Raw genomic sequence first — 12,983 nt, forward strand, 5'->3', positions numbered from 1 at the left:
AATGCCAAATAATACCTAACAAATGTGTATTCTCCATGATGAAGTATCTAATTTATAGATAAAAACTAACACTTTAAAACTGTTTTATAGTTTTTTAGAAGCATCATGAAATCGACATTGAAAAAGTGAGAAAACATCATCAAGAATGCAACAATTTAGGGCCCATGAACTTGAAAGCTTGTAGGTGATTCTGTCAGATTGAGAAAGCTTGTATTGGAAACTCGATTTAGAATGTTACCAAATTCCATTCCTGGGTCTCGAAGCTCGCAAGTTCTCTATTCTTCATGATGGAGTAGCAATAATCTCTGTTCTTCATGATGGAGTAGCTATTTTATAGATAGAAATTAAAACTTATAAATTGTTTTGTAATTTTTTTTGGAAGCATCATGAAATTGACATTGAAATAGTGAGAAAACATTATCAAGAATGCAAAAATTTAGGGGCCATGAACTTGAAAGCTTGTGGGTGATTCCCATCAGTTTGTATTGGAAACTCCATTTAAAAATGTTACCAAATTCCATTCTTGGGTCTTGAAGCTCCCAAGTTCTGTGCTGTAGTTTTTAAGGACATTTAACATCCTCATGGCTTATATCGAAAGAGGTCACAATTTTGTCTAAACGGAAAATTCCGAAATTTCACTGTGGGAGTGTTTAAATTGTTTTTGGATGGCAGAAATGGATTTAGCATCCCTCATGAATGTCGGGTGCCCAAAATACTGAAGCTTGACCCCTGTAATTGACATTTTCAAAAAAATTAGCTGGATTTTTTCAAAATCATGTTGTAATTTCTATCATTTTCTGTGCAAAATTAAGGCACTCAAAATTCTAAAACTTGACAACTATAATCCACTTTTTCAAAAAATTTAGTTAAATTTTTTCGAAATCATGCTGGAATTTTTATTATTATCATGGTGGCTCCAACAATTTTTCATGCATTTTCAAATATGGAATGACGACCATGATGTTGCTCACAATGTCGTATCGTTTCTTTCACCTCTTCCATTACAATATAATAGTATTTTCTAATAACACCATAAATAGGTGGATTATGGAAAAATTACATCTCTGGGATTAAAAAAAAAAAACATCAACAACAACTACTACTTTAAAATAAATCCATTTTCAGAATACACATAACTAACTAGCTATTGCAATTGTAACTCATTATCATCCACCCTTGCTTTCAACAACGTCCATTCACATGTCCCTATCATTCCCCACTCTATGCTATTCTTCCCCACTCTATACATGTCCTTATTCTTCCCCCACTCTATGCTATTCTTCACCACTCTATGCCTTACGGCATTTCCTTTGCAACATAAGATGCAAATGCTAGTTATTTTCTTTTGGAAAACAAAATAAAGAAGTATTGCAGGCAAAAAACATTGCTTCTGTTTTGTTAGAAGATGACTCCATTTCATTTGTGGAGGTGGAGGGAAAGGACGGGGAAACGAAAACGATTACGGTCGTTGCTGGTTGGAAGATGATTCCATTTTATTTGATTTGTGAAGAAGGTGTAGGGAAGGGAAGGGGAAACGAAAACGAAAACAATTGAGGGAGAAAACAACATTTTGTGCAAGTTCTTATAGCCTACTTTGTAATAGTGTGTGAGTTGTTGGTCGGCCGGAATCTCTGTACATGTTCGTATGGTCTACTTTGTGATAGTCACTTGCTTAGAGTTTGTGGGTTGTTGGTAATTGTTGGTCGGGTCGAATTCGAACGGTGGTTTGGTTTTCCGAGATTTGTTGTTGCTCTTGCTTGAACTAAAAAGGTGAACTAAAAAGGTGGGCGAGTCTTTCTATGGTTTTGTTTTCCCAATAAAACAAGTTTTTTTTACATTTGCAGTAATGCCCACATCATTGCATTGTAAATAGAAATTTACCAAGAGGATAAAGGTGGCGGGAGTTTAACCCACGTCATTGCATTATAAATAGAAATTTACCAAGAGGATAAAGGTGGCGGGAGTTTCACAGGAAAAGGGTCGAAGGGAATTTCTTAACCGGATAAAAAAATTGAACAGAGAAAACATACTGAAAAATATAGAGGCGAAAAAAATAAAATGAAAAAAATAAAACCAACATATCTTTTTGAGATACAGAGGCAAAGATGTTTTAACAGTAAGTTAAAAAAAAAATTAGGAAAAAAGATCCTTAACAAAAATGTGTGGTTAAAAGAAAAACCCTATTTATTTATTTTTAAATAGATTTAGTTGACCTTTTTAGAGGGGAAAAACAAGACTGTATTTCTTGAGAAAACTTACATAGCTTCATTTTGTATGTTTCTCCTTTTAGGAAATAAAAAGTTCATTTTGTATTTTATTATGCAAAGACTTTTTAACTAGTAAGATGTAAAAAAGACAGTCCAATTTTTATTTTTTTTTAATGAAAAAACAGAATTTTTTTTTTGATGGGGACACGCCAGAGACATATTCATGAATATGAAAAGAAACCCTTCATATTTTAGGAGGAAAAGTGGGAAATTGTATTAAAAAACAGAGTGGCATGCAAGGCAGATTGGGGATAGTGCGGGCACACTGAACAAGAGTGCGTAATGACATAGATTTCGAAAATAGCCAGGTTGAGAAAAAATAGAGTTATGTAGACACCATTCAACGTGTAGATACCACTGAAAGCTATGTAGAAGCTATCGAATATTAATTTATTTACACGGAAACAAAAAACAAATCTAACTATTATTCACAAGCGAGAGACAGACAAATAATTGAAATATACAAGGTCAATATTTGCAAGGAAAATGACACAACCCTGCCTGTCGTCGACACAGAAAAACCCTTTGGACAAAACTTGGGATGCCGCCAGCATGTTTGCAGGCCGTCCACGTCTGTACATTCTCTGCGCGGTCGTCATTGTTGGTCTGCATAAAGAGATGGTGAGAGAAAGTCAGGGCACGGTATTTACAATGCCTGCGAAGAAGGGTGATAAAAGAGAGCAAATAGAAAGGGGCATTCACCTCTACAGATGGTTGCCATTGAAGCACGGTGTGCACAAAGCGGTGGAGAGGTGTGACAATTGTCGAATATGCTGGTCCGATGTAGAGAGGGATGTTAGAAAAGATTTAGGAGAACAAAGGAGTTCAGAAATCAGTTACAGAAAAGTCACCTAGTTCAGAAATAGGTTGCAGTGAAGTAGGCAAGTTCAGTTGCTGCAAGGTAAATTTTAGGTTGCGGCCAGGATATAGCAACTACACAGAGGTTAATAAAATACAAAACTCATTCACCACACAAAATAGAATAAAACAAAACGAAATTGTCTTAAATCTGCTTAAACGCTTAATTCCATAATTCAACTAAGTCACACTTAGTATTATATGTTAAAACATACAAAAATACATTCACATGATAAATAGACACTACAACTCTAAGTAAAAAACATAACAAACTTTTTACCGAACTTTTTACATGGTCGATCATCCTATTTGAGGCTAACATCTAATATCCAGATTGTTTAGATGATGTTTCCCGATAATTGGGTTTTATTGTCAATTTATAAACGGTCGCGATTGAGCCTAGAGGAAATATGCTTAGTTTGAATGACTTATCGATGGCTAATGCGATCGAGAGTGTCACGCCCCTATCCCTGCGGTGGTTTTTCAACCGCTTATAGCGAGGTGCGGCACCACCAAACACTTTCTTTTCACCAATACTTATGTTTATAGACTACGCCTAACCACTTGCACACTTAGTTTGTGTTTCTCAACCAAGTATTATTATTATTCCTTTATACTAATGAACACCCATACACATTCATTAACGACAGTGATTATAAATAATAAGACAATTGCAACAGTATAAAGGGAGGGCCAACTCCCTGAACAATGAGTCTGCCCGAATTCAATATATTAATCAACTTTCCAATGTTTACAAGTATACTTGGGAAACTCCAAGTTTCATACTTAGCCAATTTTACAACATGTCACACCTTCGTGTGCCAATCGAGTTCCTTCCCGAGTTGGGCGAGCGCACCCTCACACGGAACCCAACCGCACTCCTCAACCGAACTTCATTCACCCTTGCACAATGGGCGGGCAACCTCACCCGAGTCACCCACTCACCCTTGCACGACGAGCGGGCGACCTCACCCGAGTCACCCGAGTCACCACTACATTTCCTCTTGCACGACGGGCGAGCAACCTACCCGAGTCACCAGAGACACCACTGTGTTTCCTCTTGCACGACAGCAGGCAACCTACCTGAGTCACCCAAGTCACCCATGTCACACCGAACGGCAGGTGCCTTCCTACCCACACCTTCACCCGATAATTGAGACCTATGTGTATCACCGTGTAGCACTTCCCAAGAGCGGGTGCATAAAACCTGTGCCTCTTTTGCACCCTGCTCCACTACTTTGCACTTTTCCCTTGCGTTCACCGAAGGCTCATTCGAATTGCTTGTCGAGTGATGCTCCCAATGCTCCAACGCCTTTGTTACTTATACCATAAGTGGGGCGGGTCGAGCTACCCAAGCCAACTCGTCCATTATGTGCCAAACGCCCTTCTATCATTGCAAACTTCACTTCGATTGTTGGTCAGCCAATAATTCTTGCCCAAGCTGCTATGCATACAAGGTTGGCCCGTGGGTTATGTTCAAATGTTCCCATGTTATAAACAACCTTCGCTCATCCTCCTAATGCGCATTTCACATATGTCACTTCGCACATTTCGGTCGTAGAGCTTGTACTTCACACCGGTGGTTATGTCTCGGACCGCAGGTCCTTACATCCTCCTCCACCTGAGGTCATTGTCGTCCTTGACGATATCTACCATCCAGGTAACCATCCTATCACCAAGATCTTTATATCCGAACAGTCTTATCCATGATACCAATCAATCCATACATCAAAAACATCCCTGCAACATATGAAAAATGACCAATTCTGCCATGTCACGTCCCTCCTCGTAGTCTGCCATCACGTCACGACTAATGTCAACACATCTCTGCACACTGGTACCCCTCATGACTCAAGCTAGTTGGGTAGCTAATCCAACCATACGCCCAAACCACAAGAATGCACATCCTTATGCCATCATCAGTCTTTCCCTGACTTCTGCTACATCTCGGACTCATCAAAGTCTGCTCAACATCCCATGCTCAGGTCCATGGAAACTCCATCCCATCTGCAACATGTCCAGTCCATGGTCTTGTTGTACAAGGAGTGTACAACCTCTCCATCGGATCATACAAACATCTCCATGTCACATCAACATCTGCACAACATCTCTGCCTCGACATTCCCATAGAATGTCCATGAGTGACACCTCTATACATGCTCCTGCATCATGTCCCTACATAACTCATGCTCCATGTCTCCAACCTGATGTCCATGACTCTAGTTGTCCATGATGCCCAACCAAGTGGTCTCATCCCAACATCTGATCATCTGCATCCAAGTTTGCAATCTGTCATAAAGAAGCCTCCTCCAAGGCCCCTTGTCAAGGTGGTGCAACCCCTTCCAATCAAGGTCCCTACACCAACCCATCTCCAAGGTTGTCTATAGAGAAAGGAGGGCCAAGAAGTTTCCTCCCTGACTCTCATCCACCCATGTATCAGATTGATACTGTGTCCTCAAGTATCTATGCACAGCCTCAACCTCCTCACATGTGCACCCAAGCTCACCTAGCTTGTCCTTTGTCAACTGAAAGTCATATATGCCCATAGCATACCTGCAAAAGTCCACTATACTAGCTGAATATCTACCTGCATAATACTCTCCAACCACTGCTTCTAAAGTAGTACTCGAACTCCCTTCATTTGCAACTCCATTGTGAAGATCATCAGTAGAAGATGTCTTTGTCAAGTGCTCCATGATTCGTGAGATTGTCCTCTCACTTCCTTCCTTCTTCCTCGCTCTTGCAACGAAGTCAATCAACTTCCCTTCCTTCGTTGTTTGAGTCATACTCCCAAGTCCTCTTTGCTCCACATCCTCATGCTTCACATTCGGATCTTTGGGATACAAATTCATAGAATTCATCCTCGGTCTCTATCCCAAGCAACTCCTTCTATTCATCGGAACCAACATAGTTCTTGCTCCAGTTGTTATCAAGAGAATGCCCTGGTCCACCATTGGTATGGCTTGTGCAAGCTTCATAAAATCTTGCCCCAGCACCATAGAATGATTATCCATATCAACGATCCTCAAGTCCAACTTTCCAAACCACGATCCCACTCTCACCTAAGTGTTCTTCATCACACCAGTAACAACCTTCATCGTAGAGTTCATTGCTTTGAAAGCACTCCACTCCCTCTCCATTTCAGCTTTCTCCCCAAAAGACTTTGTTGTCTTCTTACTCAAGAAGCTATGAGTAGCCCCCGTATCCACCAAAGCTACAAATCTCTTTCCCTTCACGGTCACCTGCACAAAACTCAGCTTCAAGGCATCACCTCCTTCTGTCGGATTTATCTTATGTCTTACATCAGCAACCTTCTTCAAGAATTCGGCCTCAGAAGTATCCATTGGCTTGTGCCCCAATTTGACATTCCTCCTAAGGTACTTCACTTCCTTGCTCGGCTCTTCTAAGAAATTCGATCCTGACTCAGCTTGACTTCCTTCAAGCTTGTCCTCCATTGCATCCTGCTTAAGCGCACCAACCAAGTGCCCATCGACTACCTTCATGGAACTGAGCTTTCAAACATTCTATGGATTGTTACATTAGTGAGTCCCCAGCTTGTCAATGTAGTTGAGCTCATCCTGCTCAATTACAATAACCTTCTTACCAAGAAGTTTCTTCTTTATCTCTTCCTCAATCTGCTTGATTTCGGTCTCCACCATGGCACTCTTCTTTCTCAACCAGGCTCTTTCATCCAAAAGCTCTTGAAAATCAAGACCATTTCGTTGGATCTCCTTGTCAAGTTCCTTGAGTTCACCATTCATTGTACTTCTGTATTGGGACTTGAGTTCTTCAAGTTCCTCCCTTAGCTTCAAACAGCTTTCCCGAATCTTCATATTCTCATCCTTCAACAAAACCCAGTCAGAACTCCATTTCCTCCCCTGTTCCAACACTTCGTACCGTAGAGCTTCACCTGTGTCATGGCTAGATTCACCTTCCATAGGTTCATCTACCACCTTCACCATTTCAACCTTCTCCACATTCACCAAGTTCTACCAAGTTCCCTACAACCTGAACGAGTTCTTGTTTCACTTTTATGTGAAACAAACTTCCTTCACCTGCAAGTACCTGTTTCCACTGTCATTTCTTCACGAACCAGCTCCAACCGTGAGCTCTGATCACCTGTCATTCACTAGCATCGGTCTTTCAGACCTGCTCTGATACCAACTGTCACGTAGTGCAGTTGTGTATCAGCTTCAATACTTCAACACCAGCGTCCTACAAAACTTCTCGTCAAGTTTTCAGTTCAGCTCTGATACCACCTATCATGCCCCTACACCTGCGGTAATCTTTCAACCACTTATAGCGAGGCGCGGCACCACCAAACACTTTCTTTTCACCAATATTTATGTTCATGGACTACGCCTAACCACTTGCCTACTTAGTTTGTGTTTCTCAACCAAGTATTATTATTATTCCTTTATACTAATGAACACCCATACACATTCATTATCCACAGCAATTATAAATAACAAGACAATTGCAACAGTATAAAGGGAGGGGCAACTCCTTGAACAATGAGTCTGCCCGAATTCAATATATTAATCAAATTTACAAGTATACTTGGGAAACTCCAAGTTTCATACTTAGCCAATTTTACAACATGTCACACCTTCGTGTGCCAACCGAGTTCCTTGCCCGAGTTGGGCAGGCGCACCCTCACACGGACTGCCAACCGCACTCCTCAACCGAACTTCGTTCACCCTTGCACGATGGGCGGACGACCTCACCCGAGTCACCCGTTCACCCTTGCACGATGGGCAGGCGACCTTATCCGAGTCACCCAAGTCACCACCGTGTTTCCTCTTGCATGACGGGTGGGCGACCTACTCGAGTCACCCGAGACACCACCATGTTTCCTCTTGCACGACGGGCAGGCGACCTACCCGTGTGACCGAAGTCACCCGTGTCACACGGAACGACGGGCGCCTTCTTACCCGCGCCTTCACCCAATAACCGAGACCTGTGCATATCACCGTGTAGTGCTGCCCAAGATCAGGCGCATACAACCTGCACCTCTTTTGCGACCTGCGCCACTACTTCGCACTTTTCCCTTACGTTCACCGAAGGCTCATTCAAATTGCTTGTCGAGTGATGCTCCAAATGCTCCAACGCCTTTGTTACTTATACCATCGGTTGGGTGAGTCGCACCGCCCAAGCCGACTCGTCCATTGTGTGCCAAACACCCTTCTATCATCACAAACTTCACTTCGATTGTTGGTCGACCAAGAATTCTTGCCCAAGTTGCTATGCATATAAGGTCGGCCTTTGGGTTATGTTAAAATGTTCCCATGCTATAAACAACCTTCGCTCAGCCTCCTAATGCGCATTTCACATATTTCACTTCACACATTTCGGTCGTAGAGCTCGTACTTCGCACCGGCGGTTATGTCTTGGACCGCAGGTCCTTACAAGGAGCATGAAGCATGGGAATGGAAATAAATTTTGGGGAAACTATAAATAAATTTCACCCTGCCCATGTCAGGAGGCAATGTCAGCCCACGAAAACATTTGAATATTAAGCATTTAACATCAATAAACATAAAAAATTTCGAGATTTAAACATAAACATTGAAATATTAAAGATGGATTATGAAAAAATAAATAAGAAATATTTTAAAATTATGAAATAATTAAAATTTAATATAAAAAAATGGTTGAAAAATATTAAAATGATATTAAATATGAAATATTTAATAAAAATAGAAATATTTTGAGTTGTTTTTAGTGTGATTCTTTTGAGGTGAAATAGTGTTGGAATTTCGTAGAAAAATTTGAGGTGAAATGGTGTTGGAATTTCGTAGAAAAATTTGAGGTGTAATCTTGATTTGTGTTATTTAAATTGATTTTTTGACTGTATATATGGATTCAACACCCTGAAATACCATATTTTAATATGAAAATTATGCAATATCAATATTTAAAATTAAATAGGAGATAACATAAGATTTGAACACAAGACTACTAGTACAATGACATTTCATTTCCACCACCATTACCAATTTACCAATTAAGCTACCCCAAAAAATACAAAAAATAAGAAATATTTAAAATAAACCACACTTGTTAAAAAATTAAGATATTGAATATAAAATATTTAAAATTAATATTAAAAACTATAAACAATAAATATAAAAACAATATATGTTGAAAAAATATTAAAATGGCACACGAAATTAGAAATATGAAAAATGTGAAATATTAGTGTTTAGCATTCTTGAATAGTGAATCATCTGCCTTGAACAGTGAATCATCTACCTCTGGAGATTCATTGAGCAGTTCGAGATCTTCTTATCATAGGTAGAAAAATCATAGGTAGAAAAAGAGAAAGAGGCCTTATAGAGATAACTTTCAGGGAGAATTCAGGAAAGTCAAACCACCTACTTTTGACAGTGAGGTCAAATCTGGGGCACATTGTTATATTTGTTCTCTTCTTCATTTATCATAATATAGATCTACCTTCTTTCCTTCATTTTCACTACTTTTCTGGAGGGTAGGTCTGGAGGAATAAACTTCTTTATGGAATGAATAAAATTGTGTGTTTGTTTTTTTGATGTGCAGGCTTTAACTGGAACCTATGAAAAATATGAAATAATTAATTATGAAATATAACATTTAAATATTAAATAAGAAATATTTAAAATTATATATATATATATATTAAAAATTTATTAAAATGATATATCAATCGAAACATTGAGATATTGAATGTGAAATATTTAAAATTACATATCGAGAAAATATATCTCGAAAAAATATATTCTAAAATACAAAGAAAATTATAGATATTCCAAATTGAAACATTTGAATATAAGTTGCTAATAATATCGTTACCTTCTTTTGGAAAAGAGAAAAAGGAAGTAGCGCAGGCAAAAAGGGTTGATTCTGCCTTGTTGGAAGATGGCTCCATTTCATTTGTGGAGGTGGAGGGAAGGGAAGGGAAGTGGAAACAAAAACGATTGAGATGGTAGCAACGTATATGGGTAGAATGTCGTCTTGGAACAACATCTTTGTGCGTGTTCGTATTGGCAGAGTGTCGTCTTGGAACAACATTTTTGTGCATATTCGTATGGCATACTTCACTTTGTGAGAGTCGGACGAACAGTGGCTTGGTTTTCAGAGATTTGCTTTTGCTCTTGCTTGGACTAAACAAATAAAAAAGCGAACGAGCATTCTTACGCTTTTGTTTTGCGATATGAATTGCGAACAAAACAAGTTTTTTTTAACATTTGCAGTAAGGCCCGCCTCATTGCATTGTAAATAAAAATTTAACAAGAGGATAAAAGTGGCGGGAGCTTAACAGGAAAAAGGTTGAAGGGAATTTCTTAACCGGATAAAAAAATTGAACAGAGAAAACATAGAGGGGAATATAGGGTCGAAAGAAGAATTAAATCACACAAATTTGTATCGTAATTTTCATAGAAATAAATAAAATGAGCGAAATAAAACCAACATATTTTTTTGAGCAAAAAGAAAAGATTAAAAAAAAAATTAGACAGATTTTTATTGCTAAGAGGAAACCATAGAGAGGCAAAGATGTTTTAATAAGTTAGGAAAATAAAGTGTGTTTTTTGGGAAGAAAAATCTTTAACAAAAATTTGTGGCTAAAAGAAAAACCCTTATTTATTTATTTTTAAATAGATTTAGTTGGTTAAGCATTGTGGAATTGGGATAGATTTAGTTCGTTAAGCAGAATGGTTACTCAGTTTACCATGTTTATTTTTGTAATATATAGATAGATAGATATATAGAGTCTGGTCATGAAACAAAGACATATATAGTTTGGTTAGAAAGATTGAAACTTTATTGTTTTTGGATGGTTTACAACGAAGATAGGTAGTTGGTTATGCATCGTGAAATTGGCATCTGAGGCGTAGAATGACTAGAATGGCCGGTCAGTTTACCATGTTTACTTTTGTAACATATAGATAGATAGATATATAAAGTCTAGTCATGAAATAAAACATACATAGCTTGGTTAGAAAGATTGGAACTCTACTGTTTTTAGATGGTTTACAACGAAGATAGGTGGCCAGCAGATTTGGTTTCCCATCAGGGCAAGTTGAAGCCACCTAACCAACCTATGTGGTGTAAATTTACGGATTATAAATAGAAAATAAAAAATCTTGTTAAACTTAACAAAAAAACAGATTTAATTGATACAAAAATATAAATTTAACTGACGTGAATTGATTTTTTTTCCAAAAAGGAAAAACAAAATGTATTTGTTGAGAAAACTTACATAGCTTCATTTTGTATGGGTGGAAATAAAAAATTCATTTTGTACTTTTCTTTTTTTAGGAAATAAAAAATTATGCAAATACTTTTTTTAACTAGTACCATGTAAAAAACACAGTCCAATTTATTTTTTTTCCATGGAAAAAAAGAAAATTATTTTTTTATAAGGAAAAGCCACAGACATATTCGTGAATACATTAGTTATCGGAAAGAAACCATATTTTAGGAGGAAAACTGGGAAATTGCATAAAAAGCAGAGTGGTATGCATAAAAAACAGAGTGGTATGCAGGGCAGATTCTGTGAATACATTAGTTATCGGAAAGAAACCATATTTTAGGAGGAAAACTGGGAAATTGCATAAAAAGCAGAGTGGTATGCATAAAAAACAGAGTGGTATGCAGGGCAGATTGGAGATAGTGCAGGACACACTGAACACGAGTGTGTAAAGACAGATTTCGAAAATATCCAGGTCGAGAAAAAATAGAGTTATGTAAACACCATTCAACATGTAGACGCCATTGAAAGTTATGTAGAAGCCATCGAATATTAATTTATTTACACTGTAAAAAAAACCGAATCTAGCTATCATTCTCCAGCGAGAGACAGACAAATCATAGAAATATACAATGTCAATATTTGCAGGCAAAATGACACAACCCTGCCTGTCGTCGACACAGAAAAACCCTTTGGACAAAACCTTGGGAGGGAAACCATAGGAAAGGAAATTGTTCATAGAAAACGTAGGGAATGTAAATGCGGTGCGAAAACCCTAATGCTGAGAAACATATCGTGGGTTTTTACAAAACCTGGGATGTCGCCAGCATGTTTGCAGGCCGTCCACATCTGTACATTTTCTGCGCGGTCGTCGTTGTTGGTCTGCATAATAAAATTGTGAGAGAAAGTCAGGGCACGGTATTTACAATGCCTGCGAAGAAGGGTGACAAAGAAAAGCAAATAGAACGAGGCATTTACCTCTACAGATGGTTGTCATTGAAACACAGTGTGCGCAAAGCGGTGGAGATGTGTGACAATTGTCGAATACGCTGGTTCGAAGCAGAGAGGGAGCGCCTGCTTCCGTCTTCGGTGGCTGTGCGATAACCCTTTCATGCGCAGCCACGGCGGAAAGAGGCTTGCAGCAGACGAGGACGGAGATGGAGGCTCGAAGCGGAGACGGAGGTTCGGCCACAACCCACCATGGCTGTGGGTTGAAGCAGACACGGAGGGTCTCTATTCCAAACCTGTGGGTCGAAGTAGAGACGAAGGGTTCGCTATGGTTGTGGGTCGAAGCAGAGGCGGAGGGTCTCTATGCGATAACTGTGGGTCGAAGGAGAGACGGAGGATCGGCCACTGTGAGCCATGGATGCTGCGAGCATAATCGAGCAGAGTTGAACAAACAAATAATAAGAGAGGGTTTACACAAGATGCTAGCAGGAGTTTACCGGCCATAAACCCTGTCAAATATGCAACACAAAGCACAAGTGAGGGTTTCACTTTAAACATGATAGAGTAAAAGAAGGCGTTACCAGTTATCGGGGTTAAATTGGTAAGGGGAAGAGGAGGAAAGCCATGCCTGTACAACCGCAGGGTTTCGGGAATTATCCGAGGCTGAGAACTGTAATTTT

The 12,983-nt window shown here is 39.0% G+C and overlaps 1 protein-coding gene across 1 annotated transcript; it reads right to left on the bottom strand.

Moving 5' to 3' along the window:
- Positions 1-446: 446 nt before the first annotated feature.
- LOC149239185 (uncharacterized) lies at positions 447-12,467 on the bottom strand. The gene is made up of 4 exons (XM_089373336.1): positions 12,334-12,467; positions 12,168-12,237; positions 2,764-2,873; positions 447-729 (listed from the first exon to the last, which is right to left on the bottom strand). The coding sequence occupies exons 1-4, from the start codon at positions 12,350-12,352 to the stop codon at positions 614-616; spliced, it is 315 nt and encodes a 104-aa protein (XP_089229462.1). The 5' UTR covers positions 12,353-12,467; the 3' UTR covers positions 447-613.
- Between the last annotated feature and the right edge of the window lie 516 nt (positions 12,468-12,983).

This window comes from Pinus tabuliformis, chromosome 8 (genome assembly GCF_031772625.1).
Source record: "Pinus tabuliformis cultivar Carrire ecotype Pingquan chromosome 8, CPIR1, whole genome shotgun sequence".
In the NCBI taxonomy this organism is placed as follows: Eukaryota; Viridiplantae; Streptophyta; class Pinopsida; order Pinales; family Pinaceae; genus Pinus; species Pinus tabuliformis.